This window comes from Camelina sativa, chromosome 11, assembly GCF_030686135.1.
Source record: "Camelina sativa cultivar CO46 ecotype springtype chromosome 11, ASM3068613v1".
NCBI lineage: Eukaryota > Viridiplantae > Streptophyta > Magnoliopsida > Brassicales > Brassicaceae > Camelina > Camelina sativa.
This window is the reverse complement of record NC_141890.1, coordinates 6,622,927-6,645,507: the sequence shown is the minus strand read 5'-3', so window position 1 is coordinate 6,645,507 and position 22,581 is coordinate 6,622,927. Positions and strand designations below refer to the sequence as shown.

Genomic DNA, 22,581 nt, shown 5'->3' with positions numbered 1-22,581 from the left:
AGTAATGTAATGTATGTAAGTATACTCCTTCATATATTATCAAGGCCCAAAAATACAATATTGTCCAATGTCAAGAATACAAAATACAAAATACAAAGAACTTATAAGACTATAAATAAATGGAGAAAATAAAATAAACAATGAAGGCAAAACTCTGACGAAAGAAACAAAGCCAAAATGCTAAGATATATGAAAAACAAGATTTGAGACTCACATGAAGAACAAAGAATAGATTTCAAACGAAAAAAAAATTCTGAAGACAGTTTTTGATAGATAAATTTATAACATGGGGCGATCAACTAGTAGAAGCAAACGCAGCAAGAACATTAGCTTGAGAAGGCGGTAGGCCACCTAGGATTGGCTGCAACTGATTTCCATAAAGCGAGATCAGGTGGGAGAAAGTCCTGCCTACTATTGCTTTCACTTCTACTTTTTCCACTGGCGACTCCACTACTTGTCCAAATATTTTAATCAGGTCCGGAACATGAGGGAGGATCTGATTTTGGCAATCAAAAAAAAGAATTCACAAAATGCACACACCAAGTAATAATATTAACCCAAAGTCGAAATTTTTTTGCATGGGAAAAATATACCTCTGGGTTGGATGCCAAAACTAGCGAATATATACAGCTGTAAACAGCCATGGACTCTTCTTGATCTTCTTTTAGAGGTAGACCTCTTAACAACACTGGAAGTACCTGGATTTTATTACTTAGGGATGAGTACAGTGTTTCCATAAGTTTCAGCAAGTACACAAAAAGATAGATGAAACTGGCCTAAGCCCCCTAAGATCATACTTGATTTAGCGGGACTAGTTCAGGATGAACAACAATCATCCTTGCGGTAGCACCTGCTGCATTATCCCTAACAGCAAGCTCTGGTTCTGAATCCCCGAAAAGAGGGGAAAGTTTTCGTAGCACATCACCAAAATATCTTGTATTGAGTCAAGGGGAGACAAATATGGCATGGACTGACAATTTTCTCATGTTCTCCCAAAACCCCAAGAGAAAACCGAGAGAAACAGTTTTAACGATTAGAGTAGAGTTGAATCATGTAACACGAAAAGGATACTTAAGAGCAGCTTCACCCCCATTTTTGCAAAGCTCTCCAACACAGAAAGCTGCATTTCTTCTGTTAGTTGCGTCTGGTGACCCCAATTCTTTGAGCACCAAGGGCATTAACCTCTGCAAGAAAAATACTCCCGATGGTTGGTTTGAATACAGCACACACACCAATCATAGAAAACATAAGATGAGAAAACTTACATCAACATAGGCAGAGATTGGAGGGCCCATGTCTTGAGCAACTTCAGCAAGACTAGCAACTACCATTGTCCTGTCCTGTGGGGGACGTGAAGCTTTCTACAGACACACAATAGTGGACCAGTGAGTATCTAAATTTTCAATGGAAGAAGTTATGTCAATGAATACTGTAATCACTAATACCCACCGCAAATTTCATCAACGGCTCAAAGAATTTGGCAAAGACAGGTTCAAAATGAGAACCCATACACTTTGCAAAGGCGGGAAGGAGGTCAGAAACTGCATCCATGAGGACCTCATCATGTCCAGTATCATCATCGTCAATATCACTCTCATCTTCTCCGTACTGCTGGCAAGCTGCTTTCTCCGTCAGCAGTAGCAACGTCGCATCAACAAGGGATGATAAATCTAGAAAGTAGAAACCATTGTCAGCACATGATACAAGAGTAAGATCAATTGAATATCCTGAATTACATCAAATTGACTCCAACAAGAATAGACACCCACAATTTTGAATGGCTACGTAACCATAATCCTTCATGATATCCGCTACGCTCATGCAAGCCTGAGCAACAACCTCCTTGTCGTCATCTTTAGTCATAGTTTTGATATAATTATTCATAACTGCATCTGCAATGGAAAAAAAAACTGTCATAACTTCTTCTCGTCGTTCTTGTTCTTAATGAGAAAAAAATGCTGTGTAGTATGCGTTACCAAGAATTTCATTTGCCTTCCCAGCTCCATCCTACATAAGATCAAAACATTCCGAAAACCATGGCTGGAAATTAGAAAGGAATGGAGAGGATGGGGAGGAGAGAGAGTGGAAAAAATATAGAAATATGCATGAGTAAGTCTCTTACATTATGATTCTGGAAGATAGCATGCGCTGCAGCCAATATATCTGAAATTACAACAGATAAAAGAGTTATAAGTTTGGAGACTCAAAATAGAATGAGGAGCTGTAATGTCCCTATCATTATCAAGTCTAACCCATAGATTAGGTAAGCTTTTAAAAACTTAACAGATCCGCTGAGCTTCATATATCTAATACGACTTGAGTGAACAAAAAATTGCAAAAGAAGAGGGCCTAGACAGTTGACCACATATCAACCAAAGGCGGCAAGAAGGAAAACTGGCACATCGATCAGGCAAGTTTACTTATGTTGGGAAGAAGCTATGAGTCTATCAAACAACATTTACTAAGTTATGTGCCTAGGAAAATTAATCAGTCCCCTCCCACGGAAGAGACCCCAAGGGTTATGAAAGAGGTCTTCTGTGTCGGCACAGTTCCGGCCCAGTAAAAATAATGGCAATCAATGGATTAAAATGTCACATAATCAATAGATCGAAAACTCACGTTTCAAACCAGTGACTGCTTGAAGCCGAACATCTTCATGAAAATATGCAGAATGTTTGTCCATAATCTTCAATGATTCCTCGAGGTAGCTTATAAGTGAGTTAAGAGACATGAAAAAGGTTTCTTGAAAAAAGACAAAGAAGAATAACCATTAAGTTAAGGGAAAATTGAAGGATACGGTGCAAAAGAAGCTTTAGTGTGGAGTGCAAACAGGCCAAGAGCTTGAGTTGCAGCTGCCTTTTCATCCAAAACTCCTGTTCGAACGCTAATGTTCCGAACTCTGGGCTCATCATGAGCATCATCATCAGAAGATACCCCACCAAAATCATTGACATGTTCATCGTCTGACTCATCAAAGTCCACTGCAGATCCATCATCAAGATTGCACGACGCAAATACTAATGGCATAACGCGAGGTAAATACTGCGAAAAATGTACTTTCTGTTTACTTGAACCTAATCACTGAATTCAAAGCTATTATAAAGTCTATTAGAAAGCAATGTATGCCTACCTGGGCAAAAGCGTCATCCAATATTTCAGCTATGTTGCTGAAGAATCCATGAGTATATTCTCGCAACTCACTGAAGTCCAATTCAAATCCCTGGTATTTTGTGATTGTGAGCTCTTTCTTTCACAAATAACATATATAGTTCAAAGAAAAAGAATATGGTAAGGCAATTACTGATATTGCAGCATCAATGAAAGGTGGCAAAATCGCCTCCATCCCTATTCTCCCAACAGACATTGCGACAATCCCTACAAGCTCAGTAGACCTTGCACGGGCACGAAGATCCTCGTCCTTGGTGAGAACCATGTAAAACTTCATCAACTCCAGAACGCTCTCAGCATATGGATTGAATGCTTGCTCAGCAGCAGCAGCAACCGATCCTATTGCAGACTGCAAGCAAGTAGCACAGCGCGTAAATAAATATTTCAGATACCAATTCAAAAGAAACTCTTGCAAAGATTTGTCAGTGTACCATGCATGTCTCTTGTAGATTACGCGGACTACTTTTGAGGGCGGCCATAAGCTTCTGCATTAAATGATCAAGCAAAGGAACAATTTCCTCTCCCATGTTCTCACAGAATGCTGCTAAAGCGTAGTGTGACTTTTCCTGTAGACAATAATGAGAAATGTTACTAATAACCAAGGTTACATGTTATCATGGCAGAAAGGTGCATTTCCACAAAATAAAACACAAACCACGCTCAGCTCGCTGCTTTAAATTTTTACCTTCACTTCCTCAGATGAATCTTCAATCGCAGTTAATAGGCATGGAAGAACAATCTGATAGTGTGACAGAATTTCGGGCTGAAGATGCTCGGCGAATTGGCCTATTGCAAATGACGCAGCCCCTCGAACCATTTGCTCAGGGTCTCTTAAAGCTCCTAAGACTATATTAAGAACAGGTTCCAGCTTCTCTTTCATCATATCAAAGCAACCCTCTGATATAACACCTAGAGCTGTTGCAGACGCTTCCCGACACTTCGGATTTGTATTTTGATAGTACACGGAAGCAAATTCCAAAACAGGGGGGAAGACATGCTTTGGCAGGTTCATAGCTAGTGTGTCAATAACTTCAGCAGCTGCACGATCAGGAGCAAGATCATCATCGTCCTCTTGATCAGACGACTCAGCGAGTAAAGGGCACATAACTTTCAAAATTGGTATGACTAGCTTATGTTTTTTAAGGGAATTGTATTTGTACTTTGCCAACCATGAAACTATTTGGATTGCCTGGTAAATAAATGGAGTAAGGTGTAAGGAATCATAACATCACAAGTTGAACCTATTTAAAGGGAAACAGGGTAATTCTTCTAACCTGGTGACGGGTGCTACTTTCCAGGTTTTGATTACAGGAAACTTCAAGAGAGAAGTCCACGATTGATTTGACAGAATCTCCAAGAAGGGGTGCAGGAGATTCAATCAGCTCATCAAAAATTTCAAAAGCAAGTATAGCTACATCCTCCTCTCCAGATGCAATACATTTCCTTGATACATTCAATATACTGGGAATGAACTCTCGGAACTTAACCTGATAGAAATGACATAAGCATATATCCCAAATCAGTCTTTAAACTATCTTAACAAAATGTTCTCCCAAACAAAATAGAAAAGTTACACATCCTACAGCAATGAATTTAAGGTACTTTTAAGACATTTAAACATGTCTATAACAATAACAAGAAAGAGAAAAGTCGCTAGATTTTTACCACTTCATCCCCGTCGTTTGTGAATTCCAGAAAAGAACCCACCGCCCTGATAAATCACAGAAGCTTGTAAAGAGTAGAGATAAAAGGTCCAAGAGAAGAGGAACATGTTTTGTATATTCCAGAGAAAGTAAATTACTTGAGAGCAGCAATTCTGACTCGACTGCTGCTTTCATCCTGCATACACTTGAGAAGAAGAGCCTGCAAGTCGGCAAAATATGGCCTAAATGTGTTCCCAATCGTTTCTGTCAAAGAGCTGAAAAGGATCAATGCTACCTACAAAACAAACAAACAAAGAGTTACCAAAGTGAACAAAAACACTCATCAAATAGACAACACGAGACAGAGAGAGTTTCACAAGAAAGTTACTTCACGATGGTCTTCTTGAGAACTCTGACTACACTGGAAGAGAAAAGTTAACAAATCAGGCCACTCTCCAGCCGGAACAGCGTACTTGGCTACTACACTCACAACATTGGCACTCGCACGCCTCACAGGTGGACTGTAAAAAAAAATCCAATAAAGAATTTAAAAACTCAAATCCCAATCGAAACAAGAGATGAAGTAAGGTTCTACCTATTCTCCGCAGTGATACTCTCGATTAAGGACTGTTTAACATGCAGTTTAATCTGAGGAGAAAGCTTAGTCCAATGTCCGGTGATTCTTTTGCGAAGGAGTACGGCGGCGAGCTGGCGGACGTTAGGGGTTTTAGCGGTGCGGAGATGCTGAATGAGGGCGGGAACAACTTGAGGATCTTTGGCAAGACGATTGATCTGATCCTCAGCTTGACGACGAGCATCATTGTCCGGCATAAGGAACTGGATCAACAGAAGCTCCAGAGATTGCGCCATGATTTGCAAATCGACGAAGAAGAACTCCCCCCGACGAAGAAGAAGCAGACAGAGGCTGCTCGCTCAAGTAGACAGCGAATAGGGTTTTTCTAATGTTTTGTTTTGCCCCTTTTTATTAATTTTGCGAGGGTTTTGCTTATTTTGCCAGATTAGTAATTTAATTATCCACGATTCTATTAGTGGTAATCTTTAATTATGGGTTTGACTAGAGTTGTTGGCGCCTCACTGGTTGGTTAATCAAAGTTAACTATGGCTTATGTGTCACTCATATTACATGAGAGTGAATAAGAGTAGGAATCATAATGAAGACCAAAGTAAACGTGACAGAACCAACCGATCTTATCATGGTCGTAGTAAATACATGTTTTTGCGTTTATTTACTTACATACAGTATCATCCATTTGTAAAGAAACAAGTGTGAAGTGATGAACAAATATGTTTTTAATATCAGAAAAGCTCAAATATTATTCAACAAGGTGTGTATTTGAAACGATTCTTATCGACTGCAACACAAAAACGCTGAACAAACAGCAACAAATGATTTTGACTTAATTTGTAAAGAGTTATACAGATCTCTCTTTAAACGAGACTATAAATTGTGAGACCTATATGATTTTTATGGTTTTTCTATAGCCGAGGATATTTTACATCTCAATGTCTTCAAGTTCTGGTAAAGGAAACCTAAGAAGAGCTGCAATTCCAGTCAGCTGTGCCAATTCTGCAAGTTACATCAAAACTTGTTATTTAAGTGTTTGGCACAAAAACAAGATCAAAATCACAGTTCACTAAATGAGAAAGAAGAAAACACTAACGTTCCCCTGACACATGCATCGCGGAGAATATAAAAGCCTCTCCTCCCGAATGTTTCACCGACTCCACCAAATTCACATACTGCTTCCTTGTTTTCACGTCAGAATTCCTGGACCAATATCACATATTTATTAGCTCACATTTACCTCTTAAAACTACAAAAGAAAACGTATTAAAATTGGTACTCTCTTTCCATTACTGAACCTGAAAAGCTCGTCCGTAATGAGAAGTGTTTGGATTGCCATTCGTTCATTAGCAACTTCCACGTGTTTTGGTCCATAGCATGCCCGATCTGGATCCTGGATTTTTAAAGCAAAACAATGTTAAGACACAATTGAGATTCTTAATATTAAATGAAAATCTTTCTGTTCATCGCAAAAAAAGAAACTGACATTTGAAAGCATGGTGTGGAAATCGTTGAGAGCTTTGACCTGCAATAGGCAAATTCACATCAGACAGGTGGATGACAAAGGTACATTTCAAGAGCACAAAGCAGAAAACAGAGAACAAAAGTCACGGAAACAGTTAACAGAAAATATAATATATAAAAGAAGCTTTTTCCATCCAGTGAGCAATTAACGATGGTAATGTATCAGCTAAATTAACATTTAAATTCACCTCTTTTGCTGCTTTTGTATCTTTAATCATATTCATCACGTTGGGAGCATGCAGAACCTCACCCAGGCTATGTCTGCGCACAAAAACATAATGTTAGATATCAAAGAAAAGTTGCATGAGCAGAATAACTGGCTGATTAGAGAAGTGACCAACCAAAAGAAATACAAACAACACTGATAGCAACCGCAAACATGAATTAAAACATAGTTGTAATCTATTCAATTTGGAAATTGTTATACAAACACGAAAGTGTGAATTTTCCGGCGTCACTAACTATTAGGATTAACCAGCAAAGAGCAACTCAGATCCATAGCATAAATCCAAAATCACTGTTCCACAACCCTAACGTTTTAGCATGTTATATCATTTGAGACTGTGCTTTCAGTGGTTTTTGGCATAGCAGAACATTATTTTGATAGGTTAGTGAGCTGTTCTACAGAAACCGTACCTATATCCAGAGTTTGTGTGCACCAGAATTATACGTGATTTGTTCTCAATGATAGGTCTCAACTGTCTTCTTTCTGCTTCCAACAATAAGTGGCGATGAAACTGATCCTGAAAATAAGAAACAAACACATGTTCATGTGTGTCGTATATATATGGGAATTTGTAACCCTTGTACATGTTTTCATCAGGTATAAGCTTGTTCAGCTGGAATCTGAACAATATTAACCATGTAAATTTAGAAATAGTCTTAAGAGGCAAAAAAAACCTTTGTAAAGCCCGGACTTGCGATCACTGCACAGCGAACGACACTGAAGTCAACATGTTTCAAAAAGGCCTGCAATATTGCAATAGAATTTTAGAATATGTGTAACTCTGGTGTCCTTTCTATTTGGTATGTGTTAGAAAACATTAACATTCTAAGAACCAAAACAAACCTGCAGAACGTTCTCGAAGAACCTCTTCAAAGCCTACAGAAAAACCACAAAAACAAAAAAAATGGAATTGATTAAATGTAAAATAAATTCCATTAACAATAGTTTTGGGCACATATATTTTAAAAAAAGTGAAGGGACATACAGACTCGTAACCAGCAATTGCAGGTCCATGCTTCCTAGGTATGGATGTTTCTATTCGTGCACGACTACTTGTCACACTGCCAAACAAAACAACATAGTAAGCAACAGAAATGGATGGTCATATTTGACCCGCTTCATACTTTGTTCAGAGGAAACCACCCAAGCGAAAAAAAAAAGAAGGAAATACATGCCGACAAGACACAAACTACAGTAGTAACAAATTTCACAGACAATGGACCTTCTCAACTGCAATCAGTACCTTCTGCCGACAAGGAGTATCTGTCCCAATCCTTCTTGCATAAGAACTACAGCTAGGTCAGCACTGGCAGCAGGATCTGTGCAAAAGATAAGTGAACAAAATGGGAGATAACATGAGATCAAAGCACATACATACCGAAATACTCGCTATTTAAAATGAACAAAACCCTTTACAGGTCATAGATAAAATTTGTAAATGATTGGCTGGAGGGATTTTCGTGTGCTAAGGCAAGTACTTATGTAGTAGGGTTCAGATCCATGCTTTTTGATAGATACACAAAGGTCTTAGAGACTTTGACATTGTTAAAGACATATGCATTTTCGTCTGAACAGCCACGTATAGATAGGAATTAAACTAAAAAGACTCGCAGGCCTAAGAGCATAAGTTAAATTGGAGACAGAACCAGAATTCTAGAATATTGCACGTAAAATTTTGTAAACCACCGACTTGGATTCAATGTCTACACTAGACTACACGGAGCAGCTTGGATAACGTTCCAACAATCAATATAGACACCATCGCAGTTTGTGATAATAAAAATTAGGAGGTGTAATCATATGAGCAGCATACCTGAGGCCTGCTTAAGTGTATCAAGGGCCATTGAGTCCCAAAGTTCCTGCAAATTGGCCATGGACACACTACCGATTAAATATAAAGTTTTCACATAAAAAGGGATCGATATTATCTTGCAAATGGTATTCCACGCTACATGAGTGTGCATTCCGTTGTTCATATAATAGAACCAAATTGCAAGACACATTCTGTCACACTTACAAAGTAGAAATAAAAGAGAACTTCTGGAGGATTAAATTAGTAAAAAAGGACATCTACCTTTCTCAATACAAAAGGTCGTTTCAGCTCAAGCTCCAAAGTATGGAATGCACCAATCTGTGATACAAAACGAGCTTTAGCACCGGGAAAAAAATTACAGGGTAAGATTCAGCCTCACATCTACCTTTACGTGCTCATTCTCCAGGATATTCTTCCCACGTATGCGCAAAACAGCCGCGTCTTTGTCATAGTTCACCTCCTAATTGAGTGATAGAGATTTGAAGACAATAAGACCATGAAATTAGAAAAAGATATATTCCACTGTCAAGAATGACAAGATTAAAAAAGGCTAAAAACAAACCAACAAAGCAACATATGGTCATTGCGATTTTAAGCATGATATTCTAGAAAATAGTTTTCTGCAACACAAAGGTATTAACAAAGTTTCATACCAATCCCTTAAAACCATACCTCAACTTGTACTTCCAGCTTCAGTTTAACACGTTCAGAGTCTCTTCCCCCGCCAGGTATCTCTCTCTGAACTTTTCTGATAACAGGCAAATAAATCCGTAACTACTAACTCCTTGCAAGATATATCGGTTAACCAAACACCAAACCTTTACTTCTTATGAATTTGCATGAAAAAACTTACAAACCAATGAACTTATAATGTGATACATAAATACAATGAGAAAAAATCAAAGCATGTTTGCCTAACCATTCAATAGCAAAAAAAAGCAGTGAAAACTGAAAGAAGAACTTACCTAAAAGTGACAGCCATTACACTATCACGAACAGCAATCAGGTTATAAGCATACCATAGATCATCAGAGTCCTCCGCCACCATCTACCCTCAATTTAAGTCAGCAAAGCATATGAATTGCAGTTATAAACTAGGTGTTGAAACATATGAGCACCAAAAAAAACAAATAACAAATCACAGATGAAGAAGGAATGAATCAAACCTTAACGCTTCCGGGTCCATTACGAGCATAATCCCTGTGAACGATCTTCATCTCTCAGGCCTTTTGAAAAGTATGTCCACTAGAGCAGAGTCTATAGAGACATAGAGACAGAGATTAAGCACTAGTCTCGAAAAGGTTCAATTTTTAAGTTCTCAGGTCAACAGAATTTAACAGAAATCGTATCAGACTCAACCAGAGGCATAAATTACAAACCTTTATGCCGGATACAGGACTCAGGATCCGGCTCCGACTTGGCGAGAACTTTGTATCCGTGGTTTTTGGATTGAAACTTGTGAGGGCACTTGTCCTAAGCTGCAGAGAGAGAGATTCAATCCGAAGACACGCAGTTTCGACTTCGACAGATTCGTTTCACAGCTTTTTTTTTAATTAGGATTCTCTTGTGCTATCATCGATGCTTTTAGTAATAAGTAAATCTTTTTGTTTTTTTTTACCAAATAAGAATAGAAATAGGAAAACCATATTGTAAAAAGGAAAAATAGAAGTAGAATAATCATAAATATTCGGAAAGTGTGCCGAAATAAAATAGGAAAAAAAAGAATTAAAAATATTTGTTGTATTTATCTAAACTAAATTGGGAAAATTCTCGAAAAAAACACTAACTATTTAATATTTACCAAAACAAAAATATGAATTTTTTTAGTTGCTAGAAAAATACTTTTTAGTTGATAAAAATACATGAACTATTATTTTTTTTCTAGTTTCTCCTCGTCTCTGTTACGACCGTTAACGGTATTGTAATAGCGTTACTATTTTTGAAAAAAAATCCAAAAAAAAAACACAAACTATTTTTTTGCCTGAAAAATACATAATTTTTCATTTCTTATTTTTCCATTAACAATGTTAGAGATCATAACTCATAATTTTCTCTGCTCTCTTGAACTTCATAAAGTTTTCACTACTATTTATGATAACTAAATTCACGAACAAAAATACACAATTAGATTAATCGATTTTCAAATTTCTCAATTAGTATTGCTTTTGCATAAATAAATGGTGAATCTGGTTAGGTTAAAAGAGTTAATGTCCCACAAAATGGCTATAATCTACGATCTCGATCAAGTTTGCGTACACCAGTCCATTTGATGATTTACACTGGCTATAAGCATCATAAAAGGTATTAAACTAAAGAGATGCATAATTTTGAAATGTATACAAAGGTCTACAAAGGTGGAGATCTCATAAAATTTTAGAGAAATGTTGATGAAGTTTCAAAATTTGTAAAGTCAGTATAAATCCAAAACAACACTAATTGAGAAATTTGGAAATCGATTAATCTAATTATGTATTTTTGTTCTTATTTTAGTTATCCTAAATAGTAGTGAAAACTTGAATGAAGTTCAAGAGAGGAGAGAAAGTTATAAGTTATGATCTCTAACATTGTCAATGGAAAAATAAGAAATGAAAAATTATGTATTTTTTAGACAAAGAAAAAAAAGTTCATGTATTTTTCTGGCAACAAATAAATAGTTTGTGTTTTTTTCTGGAATTTTTTTCAAAAATAGTAACACCATCAAAATACCGTTAATGGTTGTAACGGAAACAAGGAGAAACTGGAAAAAAATAATAGTTCATATATTTTTTATCAACTAAAAAATAGTCTGCGTATTTTTCTGGCAACGAAAAAATCATATTTTTTTCTGGTAAATATTAAATAGTTAGGTGTTTTTTTGGGAATTTTCCCAAACTAAATTCAGTCTTTAAATAAATAAATATAAATATATATTGGTTACCATGAATGTGTGATACAATTTAGACATACTGCAAAAAATTTAACCGTCTAAAGTTATTTTGAAAACCGGAATGCTAGACATGTTCCTTTGTCAGACTAGCAAGCAAGAGCAACCAAAACGTTATCCAAAAGACTAGGCTAAGGATATAAAGATAATTAAGAATATTGTACTCCACATTGGTATCCGTACTCCACTATATGTGTGTTCATCAAAGACTAGGCCAAGGGTATAAGATAATTAAAAATTATTTTGTTCAGACTGTTACAATCGGACTACAACTCATATATCAACTAAAAAATTGTCTTTAACTTATATAATTCCATCCATATTCATAAGTTAGGCGAGAACTTGTATCCGCCCGTGGACTTTCGATTGAAACTTGTGAGGCGAGAATGGATAAGTTGAAATCTTAAAAGCCAAAAAAGGGGCACTGGTCGTAAGCTGCAGAGAGAGAGAGATTCAATCCGAAGACATGCAGTTTCGATTTCGACAGATTCGTTTTCACAGCTTTTCAATTAGAATTAAGCTCTTTTTGTTCTATCATCGATGTTTTTACTTTTTAGTAATAAGTAAAATCTATTTGTTCTTTTGACCAAATAAGAATAGAAATAGGAAAAACGAAAAACCATATTCTAAAAAGGAAAAATAGAAGTAGAATAATCATAAATATTTGGAAAATGTGCCAAAATAAAATATGAAAAAAAAGAATTAAAAATATATATATTTGACATGTATTAAAATTTGATTGGCCAATTAATATATATTGTATTTTCAAAAAGAATTTAAATCTTTAAATAAATATATAGGTCTAGGTTACCCGTGAATGTATGATACAATTTAGACATAGTATTGAACTGATCTTGTACTTTGATGTCAAAAAAAAAAAATAGACATAGTAAATGCAATAAAAATTTAAACGTCTAAACTTTTGTGATGCATCCAAATTTGTTTATTGTAGAGTTATTTTGAAAACTGGAATGTTGGACATGTTCGTTTGTTAGACTAGCAAGCAAGATCAACCAAAACGTTATCAAAAGACTAGGCTAAAGATATAAAGATAACTAAGAATATTGTACTCCACATTGGTATCCGTACTCCACTATATGTGTTCATCAAAGACTAGGCCAAGGGTATAATATAATTAAAAATTATTTTGTTCAGATTGCTACAATCGACTACAACTCATAATATCAAATAAAAAATTGTCTTAGCCTATATAATTCCATCCATATTCATAGGTTAATATAGGCCGACTAATATAACATCAGCCAAGTTGTGAACACGTCAAGCTTGATATAATCCGTATCAAATTTTATAATCGATACTCTTTTGTTTGTTTTTTTTTCTTTTTTCTGACACCAAACGGTACTCTGTTTTTATTAATTTTCTAAATATTTCTTCCTCCAAATCCAAAAACCCCAATCATATATTCATATGTCCAATAATAACGTGTAACTAGAGCTCAAATCATAGATTAGTAAAGATTCTTATAACGCCATCTCGTTGTTATTATGCGAAGTGCAACAAAACCCCAACCAACACAACTATATCATACTCATGGTGTCCAAAAAAAAACATATACTAGTTCATAGATTCGTCAGATATAATCGTATTTTTCTAAAATAACAATAATGATACCGACAACTAAATAAAAGATCCTAACTGTAAGTTAATCCTTTTTTTTTTTGAACTAACTGTAAGTTAATCCAATATATAACTCCATAAAGTAGTTTCGGTAAAGTGACATTTTTTCGACTAAGCTGTTTTATGGGTCTTCAGAATCACCATCATTGTTTGCAAATGGAATTAGAAAACTAAGTAAAACCGAATACCAAATTTGTTATCAGTCCATTATATTGTTTCACCATGACTTTGTATTTTCAAGTTTGGCGGATAAACAAAAAAAAAAAAGTGGTTGACAAGTTTACCGTGAGACCAGCACACAGAATTAGAAGAGATAATTAATAAAATACCTTAAAATCCTTGTCTTTTTGACAAAACTATACCAAAACAAAGCCAACTCAGATAAACTAAAGTAAAATTAGTACAAGTACTGTACTACTAGTCTTCTTCAAATCTAGACGACAAGAAATCTAATGTGTAGTTGTGCGCGTAGGACGCGATTATTTTTCTTCTTTAATTAAAAAATAAACAGAAGACCGTGTCATACTAACGGCGATACAGACCCTTACTCACTAACACCATCTTTAGGGATGGGAGAACATTAGGGGTATTCTAAACCCAAAAAAATAGTAAAATAATAAATAGTGGCTTAAGAACAATTTTTTTGATCTTGAATAAGTCGTGGTTTCACATGATTGGCCGAAATTTTTTGCAAAGAAAGAAAAAATAAAATGTTTGTGTATTTAATTAATTAAGTAATATGTTTGTTTGTTTTAAAAAAAAAATATATTTACAATGTTTTTTTGTTTCATAAAAATTTGGTATTGTATTTTGAATTTAGTAAAAAATTTATAAATTTGCAATTTAAATGTTATTTTATAAATTTTTATAATTGTAATCTATTTAAGAATATTATATAATTAAATTTTATGATCTTAAACATGTTCTCTGAATAACTAATTTCTTAACAAAATATCTTAACTAACGATTTTACATTATTTTTATAATAGTTTTACTGTAAGAACAATCAAAATACTTGCCCCTATAAAGATGTCCAGAGTCATATATATACAGAGCTAAAGAGGTCTTTCATTTCTCACAAAGCCACAACAAAACCAAAAAACTCTCAGAGACTTCTAGATCCTTCTCCTTCTCCTCTTGCAAAATCTCTCACCTGAATCTTCGACAATCATGATCTCCGTAGTAATCCTCGCCGAACTGTTGGTGGAGTACACAGCCGCTCTCGCGAAACTCACAGCCGGAATCTTGCCACCGAGACGACAAGGCGAAAACGCCGTCGTTCGCATTGGTGGTTTCTCTCTTCCTTGTCCTTCTCCGTCGAGTACTAGTAGTGCCAATAGATCCTCTCCGATCCCGGACTTATCTTCTCATCTCGTTGATTTCTGATCAGACGAAACGATTTTGATTTCGAGATTTTGTTCTCTTTTTTTCATCTAATCCAAGATTGGACGGACGGCTGAGATTTTTCCATGTGTCTCTTCCTCTTCCATCTTCCTATGGATCTTGAATCGTTGTTTTAGAGCTTTGTGTAAATCTGTAATTCGAAAATATTTATTAATAGAGAGATTATTAATTTTGATTTAACTCTTGATCTTTGTTCGTTATTGGCCCTCGCGGTTATATTTTAGTTAAACCTAAATGATGATGTATCAATGGCTCATTTGATGATTAATAGTCGTTATTTTTATTATGACGCCAGACCATTAAAAAGAAAACAAAAAAATTGGGGAGATTTAAGTCGCTTTTGGCGAGATTAAGTTCATTAATTTATATTTTTTCACTCGAGTTATGTTCAACTTTTGGTTCCTTGATGAGTTTTGGTCTTTCTGGTCCACTGAAAACGATATTAATACTATAGTTTATATAACATTGGAAGATGATAGCTAGCTAGAGGCAGTACGTAGGCGAACGCGATTTTGCTAGTATGACGCACAGACCAAACTGAAGTGGTAAAGTGGTAACTAAATGTTACTACGTCTCAGAAAGTGTTCCGATTTTACAAAATTACAAGAATAACAAAATTTATACGAATCAGTTTTTTTTTATAAAACATTAGATATTTTATGTTGCTAAATTATTGGTGTATGTCAATCATTTCAAGCTTAAATCATAAGGCCGCGTAATAATGAAATTTCAATAATTGAGTTTGTTTTCATAAAGCTAGCCAAAAAAAAAAAAAAAACCATGCATAATTGTAGATTCATGTTCATGGCGACCGGAATCAAAATCTTGTTTCAAATGGAAATGAGTTTCTAAATAAAACAACAATTCGAAAATAGATAATGAGACGAAAACAAGGTAGTTAGGATGAGGATGACGATGGGTACGAAAATGGGTCCAGAGTACCCTTATCGGAAGGTGAACTTTAGCTCTCAGCAATTAAACAAGTCGGATATTATTATGAGTAGGACACAAAGTTTGTTGTATTAGCAATTTGCGAAATTACGGTTCCAACTCTAACTCTAATAGCTTGAAATCCTAATAAGTCTTAACTACTACACTGGTACTAATGTTTTCGAACGTTCTAATATCGTTGTCCGATCCTCTCCGTAACGTCACTTTTCTTTATTTGACCTTCTTGAATTTTTTTTTACTACTTGTTGTCTAGGTGATTTTGATTTCGTCAAATGTATATATGTTGTAGTTTTTATATATCTATTTCCAAAAGTGTGGTAGTTCATTCGTGATAATGATGTATCTACTAAATTAGTAAACAAAAATCCATTTGATTGATAGATTCAGAATATTAGTGGAACAGCTAATGCTAATGTGAACTGCGCGTAAGACGCGCTTCGTTACTTTTTTATGTGTCGTCTAAAAGCGAAAAATATTAAAATATGAAACACGAGTCCGAGTAACGACGACGCAAGAGGAGGGAGAAACGATCTACAGTCTCTTTAGCTCCTACCTATATAAAGAAGATACGAGAGAGGTCTCTCTTTCTCACAAATCATAACAACAAAATTCCATTTCTTGTCTCTGAAAAAGAGCATAGCAGAAGACTCAAGAGACTTCTTCTTCTAGATCATTTTTATCGTTGATAATGATCTCTGTCGTAACCATTGCTGAGCTACTAGTAGAGTACACGACGGCTCTTGCTAAACTCACCGCCGGGATACTTCCGAGAGATGGTAACGTCGTTCGGATTGGTGGTTTCTCTTTGTATTGTCCTCCTAGATCGTCACCGGTTCCGGACTTCTCCTCTCATCTTGTCGATTTCTGATCAGTGACTATTGCCGAATTTTTTTGTATCGAGTTTTATTTTCTTATTTATTTTGGCACCCTATTATTTTGTTTCTATGGAACTGTAGAGTGACAGCTGAGGATTATTTTTTCTCTCTTTTGGATATTTGTAAACCTGTATCGAATTATATAATAGAAATTATTATTTTATGATGATATATAATCCAATTCGTATATTTTCACGGTTAGTGATGATTTCGATATGTTCCTTACTTGTACGAGGATGACAGTCATCATATTTGTGTTTTTATAAGTAGTCATTTGGCATTATCGTATGAAAATCCGGAATATTTAGCAAAATAAAATAATGAAAAAAATGTAACCTATATGGGTATATATAGTCTCTTATATGAAATGTGTTGTTGACAAAAACCAAAAAAGATCTCCGAAGTATAACTACAAAATCCAACGTCGACATATACGGGGTACATGATTTTTTAAAGGAGCACGTATATGATGACTTCGTAAGTAACAAACCCACTTTTGTCTTCTTCCCAATACAAAAATCACTTATTTATCCACAGTGCGTGACACGCGGCCTGTCATTCAAAAAGCTTAAAGGGAAATTTAGCCACAAATACGTGTACGACTATCTTCTCGACCACTGGCCCTTAAAAGTATTGGCCTATTTAAAGACCACGAGTGGTGTGCTCGATTCCAACCAGTCCACCATTCGATTTTTGTATCAAGAGATAACACACAAACTCTAAGAAACTTCCACACCATAATCTCTCTTCTCCTCCGGCGAATCCTCCTATTTTATCTCTAATAATCATGATTTCTGTTGTAATCATAGCTGAGTTACTGGTGGAGTACACGACGGCTCTAGCTAAACTGACCGCCGAGGTTCTTCCGAGGCGGCAAGGGGATGATAGAGACGTCGTAAGGATTGGTCGTTTCTCTCTTCATTGTCCTCCTAGATCCTCACCTATTCCAGATTACTCTTCTCACCTCGTTGATTTCTGATCAGCTTGCGCGCAAACATCTTCATCTCAGTTTTGTCTCTCCTTTTCCACCGGAGTTAACTTTTTTCCGGGCGTTTCTCTCCGTCTTTTTCTTTCTTTACTTGTTTTTTTTTTTTTAAATGGCTCAGAGCTTTGTAAAATTGTATCGGATTATAATAGAGATTGTATGATTTTGATAAATCCTAATCTTCCTGCGTTTCTTAATTCTGATACTTAAATCATCCATCGATGCTCCGACTTGTTTGTATGTTCATGTTTGATATAACTATCACTTATAAAAAACACTTAGAAAAAAAAAACTCACTTAGTTAAAACCATTTTCTTTACATTTTACATGATTAGGTTACATTGTATTTCAATGATCGTGGTATTTAACATATGAAGTTCAAAGTTCAAACCAAAAATAAATATCGTTTCTATTGGTATTGAAAGGTAGGAGAAATAGTAAATAGTGTAAATAAAAGCAGAATCAAATTATTTTAATTGTTGTGAATTTTTTTTTAATGATAGGAAAATCTGTGTATGAATTGATCAAACTCACACTAGTCCAAGGCTCCAAGCTGACCAATTGAATGATGGCCTACGATGATAATTTAATGTCTAAAAGATACGACTTGGTAGGGTAAGATTGAAATTAATGTGAAAAAATAATAATGAAAAAGACACTTAAATCTTTTTTCTTATTTTAATTTTCATTATTATTAATATAATTATAAGGTTATAACTTATAACTAAGCCATTTTTTATATTTATTTTTGAAATTCTCTTATAAACCTTATAGAAACAAATTGTTTGATGATAAATGATTAAAAAAAAAATTCGATGATAAACTCGTGAAAAAAAAATTCTCTTACAAAAATATATTTTTATCTTAAACATCAAAATAAGACTTATACATTCTTTTGGTTGGGACAACCATTTATTAATAATTTATCCGTATAAAATGTTACTTAGGGTCCGAATGGTGACAGCGTAATTGACTGTGCGGGACAAGCAGTTTTAAAGTGCGGTACGGTTCAACTGCGGTATTCGCAAGGAAAAAATATTTGCGGGACAATTGCAGTTTATGCATAATAAGCGGGACAAAATAATGTTTGATTGGTGAAAAAACTATTTGAAGTGCGGATTTCATATTATTTATTAATTTTATAGTATATATAATTTTAAATCCATTAAAAAAAATTGGTGAAACAATCCATTAAATTATTTAACCAGTATATTCTTTGTATTTAATCATTTGAAAAATACCTTATAAATCAAATGTTATATTCTAATGTTTTTTAAAAAAAGGTAATATGTAAGTGAGAGAAGTGAGAGGAGATAAGAATAATGTTTTTTTTCTTTTTGTATGTGCATTTTTTCTCTTCATAAAATAGTAGTATAAAAAAGTAGTATTATTTTTAGTATTAATTAAAAAAAGTATTGTATATCTGTACGTTTTTCAAACCTGCTAGGTAAAAGACTGATGGTTATTACAAAAGCGGTTCAGTGTATAATACGTTGGACAAAACCGCAAATCTCTGTTTTTTTTTTGAAAACCGCAAATTTAAAAGAAAACAGATGATTGGTGACTAACTACGGTTTTGAACATAAAAAGTTTGAAAAACGTTTTCTTGTTGTTTCCATTCACTGCCTTAAGCATGTAACTTTCTAAACACCAGAAAATACGTTTTCAATATAGATGTCGACTTATTTGATTTGATTTTTCTACTCATGTTATAAATCAATTTAGTAAACTTCACATCATTCATCTATGTTTTTGTTAATAAAGAAATTTCATGGATGTTGTTAAAATCGATACCATAAAACAAAAAAAATTGATATGCTCTAAAATATGACTATTATTAGCACTTCAAATTTCTAATTTATTTCTTAATTCTCTGATAAATACTACTTAATTCTCTGATAAATATATGAGGGATGATCCACCTGCTTTGTTACGGTTTGACACCCTCTTCCTGCGATCCCCGTTTACAGCTTCATTTACAACCATGAAGTATGCTCTCCAGAGCTTAAACTATCCCATACACCTGAACTCCCTCAGGTTGGCGAAAAAACCCTCAAGCGTTCCTTCCGTGGAACACCCTTTTACAAGCTCATGTGCGTCATCCGCTAGAGCCACCCATGACCACCTGTTGGTCGAGGATTTCGTGAAGCTTGACTTCAAGAACGAATCCACTCTGGTTCCAATAGACTTCTCAAAAAAAATTCAGTGTGAAAATCCTTTTGATAAGCTCATGGAGCTCCTATCTTTAGCTTTCTATGCCTATTTTGTTTGATGTTGTAAGAACACAACCCTTTTTGGGTTTTAATTTGAATGAAAATTCATGGTTGTCCAAAAAAATAAAAAAAGCAAGATCATATTCTGCTTCGGAAGGGTTATTGTAATTTTTCGACAGAATTTTGATTAAAGAAAAATAAACAAAGTATATTGAGAGAGTTGGATAGAGTAATTAGAAGTTTAGAACTAGAGAAGAAAATTCATGGAATTTGTACCGGTGTTAAAGTCAGGCTTTTCATATTTTTCTCTGATAATTTGGATAGAACAATTAGAATGAAAAGTGATTTCACTAATATCTTTAAAACTAGATATTTACCCGCGGTACACCGCGGGACTATATTTTTTTTAGAAATACAAAATAAAATTTCTTTATTATATTAACTATATATGTATATAATATATTTTGTATTTTTAATCTACTATAGTTTTACATCAATAGATTCTGTAGTGTATAATTTCTATTGTCTACATGTAATGGTCTATTATATACAAGTTAGGATATCCTTATTATTCATTAAATTTAATTTAGTCAAAAAATATATTTTTTTGTGATTTTTCTTTTTCATTTACAATGTCGAGATAATCAGATAATAGTATTACATAATATATTATATTTTATAATTATATGAGTATACTATAATTTGACTTTGTAATTTTGATTGTTTTATCTCTATATTATTTAACACTTTGTATTTATAGTTGTGCAAGTCGATTAAAATGGTGAAGTGTTTTTTTTGTAAAGTTTGATTTATATCAATTGTTTCTTATTAGTATGGATCAAAAATCTACATATTAATATATTAGCTACTGAAAAATACTTCGGTAAAGAAGTAAATTTTTTTTTAACAATTTGTGTCAGTTCAGGCCCCAATTTTTTTTAAAAAATTAAAGTTATTATCAACAATTTAATCACTTGGCTTTCAAACAAATGAAAATAAGTTATTATCAGTAGGTTTTTTAGAGAATGGATAATTAAATATAAAATATTCAATACTAATGGGTGTTGGTCTACTTTTGAAAATTTGAATAGGAAAAAATCTTCTTATGTTAGATTCCAAATTTGATATTATTTAAAATAAAAAATAATTGTAAAACTAATATTAATGGCATAATTGTAAATAAATTCTAACTCTAGAATTTATTTCATAAATGTCTAAAAAAATGTATATATAGATTGACAAATGTGGTCATTCAAACCATTGATAGGAGGTAGGGCATGAGCGTTTAATTCGATTATATAATAATTGAAAACAATCAACAACCAGGCACGGCCTAAATTTATTATTTTTCTCACTTAATAATTGATAGATATGTCAACTTTAAAGTTTACATGTAGAAAGTGAGAGAGATAATTGAAGGAGAAAAGGAAGTTTCGGTGGATGAACAGAGGAGTCCAAAGCAAAGTGTATGTATTTTGTGAGACAAAAACACAAACATCGAACTGCTCGGAGACGTGTCTCTATTTAGGACTTAAAGACTTGTGGTTGTGGTTTTATTCCTTCCACCCCTTTTTTTTCTTTCTTATCTCGCAATCACGAAACAAAGACAAATTAATTGATCGTTAACGATTCCAAGCTGTCTTTCTCATAGTACTATAATTTAGATTCTAGTATGAGAAACGCAACTTCTTTTTTTAGTTTTAGTTAAAAGTTGTGTAGTTGTTTATGCAAATACGTGGACAGAAAAATTGTCACTATCCTGAAGAATAGACTGAACAAAATTGTCATTTTCCCTTGTTATTTTCTTTAGCTGGCCTTTTTCCTATTAAATTAAGGGTGCTTATGGTAGACTAATGAACAATAAGATTTAATAGTATAGACTGTCAGGAATAACTGGAACACATAATAAAAATATACTAGCATATAGTATAACCTTTTAAAATGAGCTGAATACACAATTTTGTTTAGGTTTAAACTTTAAAGGTTAATAAAACATACTATATATTATGGATTAGGCTTTAAAATTAATATTATAGTTTTTAAGACAACAAATTTAAATTTCTACTGTACTATTTTCTTAATTTATAAAATATAGAAATATTTTCAAATTATATAGTTATAACTTCGAGCGTGTTCAAAAAAAAAAAAAATATATATATATATATATAGTTATAACTTCGAGTAAGAACATAGTTTTATTTATCAACACTTAAAACAAAACGACAACGCAGAGTGGCGAGGTATGATATGACCAGAAGGGGAAAAGGTAATTATTTGTTCACACGCGCGATTCGGCGCCGTTATAAAAATAGGTAATTAAACGCGTCTTGATGTCAGCCGCTTATGTGTGGTGGACGTGGACCTGGTGGTGGTCTGTGGAGTGTAGACCCACCTCCTTAATCACTCTCGCCTAACAATCAAATCAAATTACATTAGTAGTAGTATAATTTAAACAACTGTTGATTCATACTCAATTAACTACATTATTCGAGAACACAACTTATTGTGTATTTTTTGAATTGAATTATCGTCTCATCAGTCCACTACAACTTGTTACAGCCTTTTATTGCTACTGTTTTAACATTTCGTTGGACCAATTTCTTTTAATTTTCTATAATTAAATTTCTCTTAT

General features: G+C 34.1%; 5 protein-coding genes across 5 annotated transcripts; 3 read left to right on the top strand and 2 right to left on the bottom strand.

Annotated features, from left to right (window-relative positions):
* Nucleotides 1-10: 10 nt before the first annotated feature.
* On the bottom strand, nucleotides 11-5,840 carry LOC104722155 (uncharacterized). The gene is made up of 20 exons (XM_019232975.2): nucleotides 5,407-5,840; nucleotides 5,200-5,332; nucleotides 4,970-5,106; nucleotides 4,834-4,879; nucleotides 4,443-4,655; nucleotides 3,854-4,357; nucleotides 3,600-3,734; nucleotides 3,302-3,517; nucleotides 3,131-3,220; nucleotides 2,798-3,042; nucleotides 2,620-2,708; nucleotides 2,123-2,163; nucleotides 1,977-2,007; nucleotides 1,770-1,892; nucleotides 1,450-1,670; nucleotides 1,266-1,361; nucleotides 1,072-1,184; nucleotides 798-933; nucleotides 594-698; nucleotides 11-496 (listed from the first exon to the last, which is right to left on the bottom strand). Exons 1-20 carry the CDS (start codon nucleotides 5,679-5,681, stop codon nucleotides 296-298), a joined length of 3,150 nt encoding a protein of 1,049 aa, XP_019088520.2. The 5' UTR covers nucleotides 5,682-5,840; the 3' UTR covers nucleotides 11-295.
* A 264-nt stretch (nucleotides 5,841-6,104) lies between these two features.
* LOC104722156 (protein PELOTA 1) lies at nucleotides 6,105-10,611 on the bottom strand. The gene is made up of 17 exons (XM_010440271.3): nucleotides 10,340-10,611; nucleotides 10,127-10,217; nucleotides 9,926-10,008; nucleotides 9,633-9,708; nucleotides 9,346-9,420; nucleotides 9,222-9,278; nucleotides 8,961-9,006; nucleotides 8,391-8,466; nucleotides 8,133-8,208; nucleotides 7,991-8,023; nucleotides 7,822-7,890; nucleotides 7,558-7,664; nucleotides 7,110-7,182; nucleotides 6,884-6,922; nucleotides 6,696-6,790; nucleotides 6,494-6,600; nucleotides 6,105-6,399 (listed from the first exon to the last, which is right to left on the bottom strand). Exons 2-17 carry the CDS (start codon nucleotides 10,175-10,177, stop codon nucleotides 6,326-6,328), a joined length of 1,137 nt encoding a protein of 378 aa, XP_010438573.2. The 5' UTR covers nucleotides 10,178-10,217; nucleotides 10,340-10,611; the 3' UTR covers nucleotides 6,105-6,325.
* A 3,958-nt stretch (nucleotides 10,612-14,569) lies between these two features.
* On the top strand, nucleotides 14,570-15,105 carry LOC109127699 (uncharacterized). The gene has a single exon (XM_019233011.2). It carries the CDS (start codon nucleotides 14,692-14,694, stop codon nucleotides 14,905-14,907), a length of 216 nt encoding a protein of 71 aa, XP_019088556.2. The 5' UTR covers nucleotides 14,570-14,691; the 3' UTR covers nucleotides 14,908-15,105.
* A 1,286-nt stretch (nucleotides 15,106-16,391) lies between these two features.
* On the top strand, nucleotides 16,392-16,920 carry LOC109127701 (uncharacterized). Its single transcript, XM_019233013.2, has one exon. It carries the CDS (start codon nucleotides 16,565-16,567, stop codon nucleotides 16,742-16,744), a length of 180 nt encoding a protein of 59 aa, XP_019088558.1. The 5' UTR covers nucleotides 16,392-16,564; the 3' UTR covers nucleotides 16,745-16,920.
* Nucleotides 16,921-17,389: 469 nt separating this feature from the next.
* Nucleotides 17,390-17,909, top strand: LOC109127700 (uncharacterized). Its single transcript, XM_019233012.2, has one exon. It carries the CDS (start codon nucleotides 17,539-17,541, stop codon nucleotides 17,728-17,730), a length of 192 nt encoding a protein of 63 aa, XP_019088557.1. The 5' UTR covers nucleotides 17,390-17,538; the 3' UTR covers nucleotides 17,731-17,909.
* The last annotated feature ends 4,672 nt before the right edge of the window (nucleotides 17,910-22,581 follow it).

Bases quoted from the DNA above. Each gene is read 5' to 3' on its own strand.
- LOC109127699 (XM_019233011.2), top strand. From the start codon at position 14,692: ATGATCTCCGTAGTAATCCTCGCCGAACTGTTGGTGGAGTACACAGCC.
- LOC109127701 (XM_019233013.2), top strand. From the start codon at position 16,565: ATGATCTCTGTCGTAACCATTGCTGAGCTACTAGTAGAGTACACGACG.
- LOC109127700 (XM_019233012.2), top strand. From the start codon at position 17,539: ATGATTTCTGTTGTAATCATAGCTGAGTTACTGGTGGAGTACACGACG.
- LOC104722156 (XM_010440271.3), bottom strand. From the start codon at position 10,177: ATGAAGATCGTTCACAGGGATTATGCTCGTAATGGACCCGGAAGCGTT. The intron at 7,183-7,557 runs GTACGGTTTCTG...TTTTGTGCGCAG, and splicing joins CACACAAACTCTGGATATAG to ACATAGCCTGGGTGAGGTTC. The intron at 6,400-6,493 runs GTTAGTGTTTTC...TGTAACTTGCAG, and splicing joins GATGCATGTGTCAGGGGAAC to AATTGGCACAGCTGACTGGA.
- LOC104722155 (XM_019232975.2), bottom strand. From the start codon at position 5,681: ATGGCGCAATCTCTGGAGCTTCTGTTGATCCAGTTCCTTATGCCGGAC. The intron at 3,735-3,853 runs GTAAAAATTTAA...TATTGTCTACAG, and splicing joins ATTCATCTGAGGAAGTGAAG to GAAAAGTCACACTACGCTTT. The intron at 699-797 runs GTATGATCTTAG...AATAAAATCCAG, and splicing joins AACTAGTCCCGCTAAATCAA to GTACTTCCAGTGTTGTTAAG.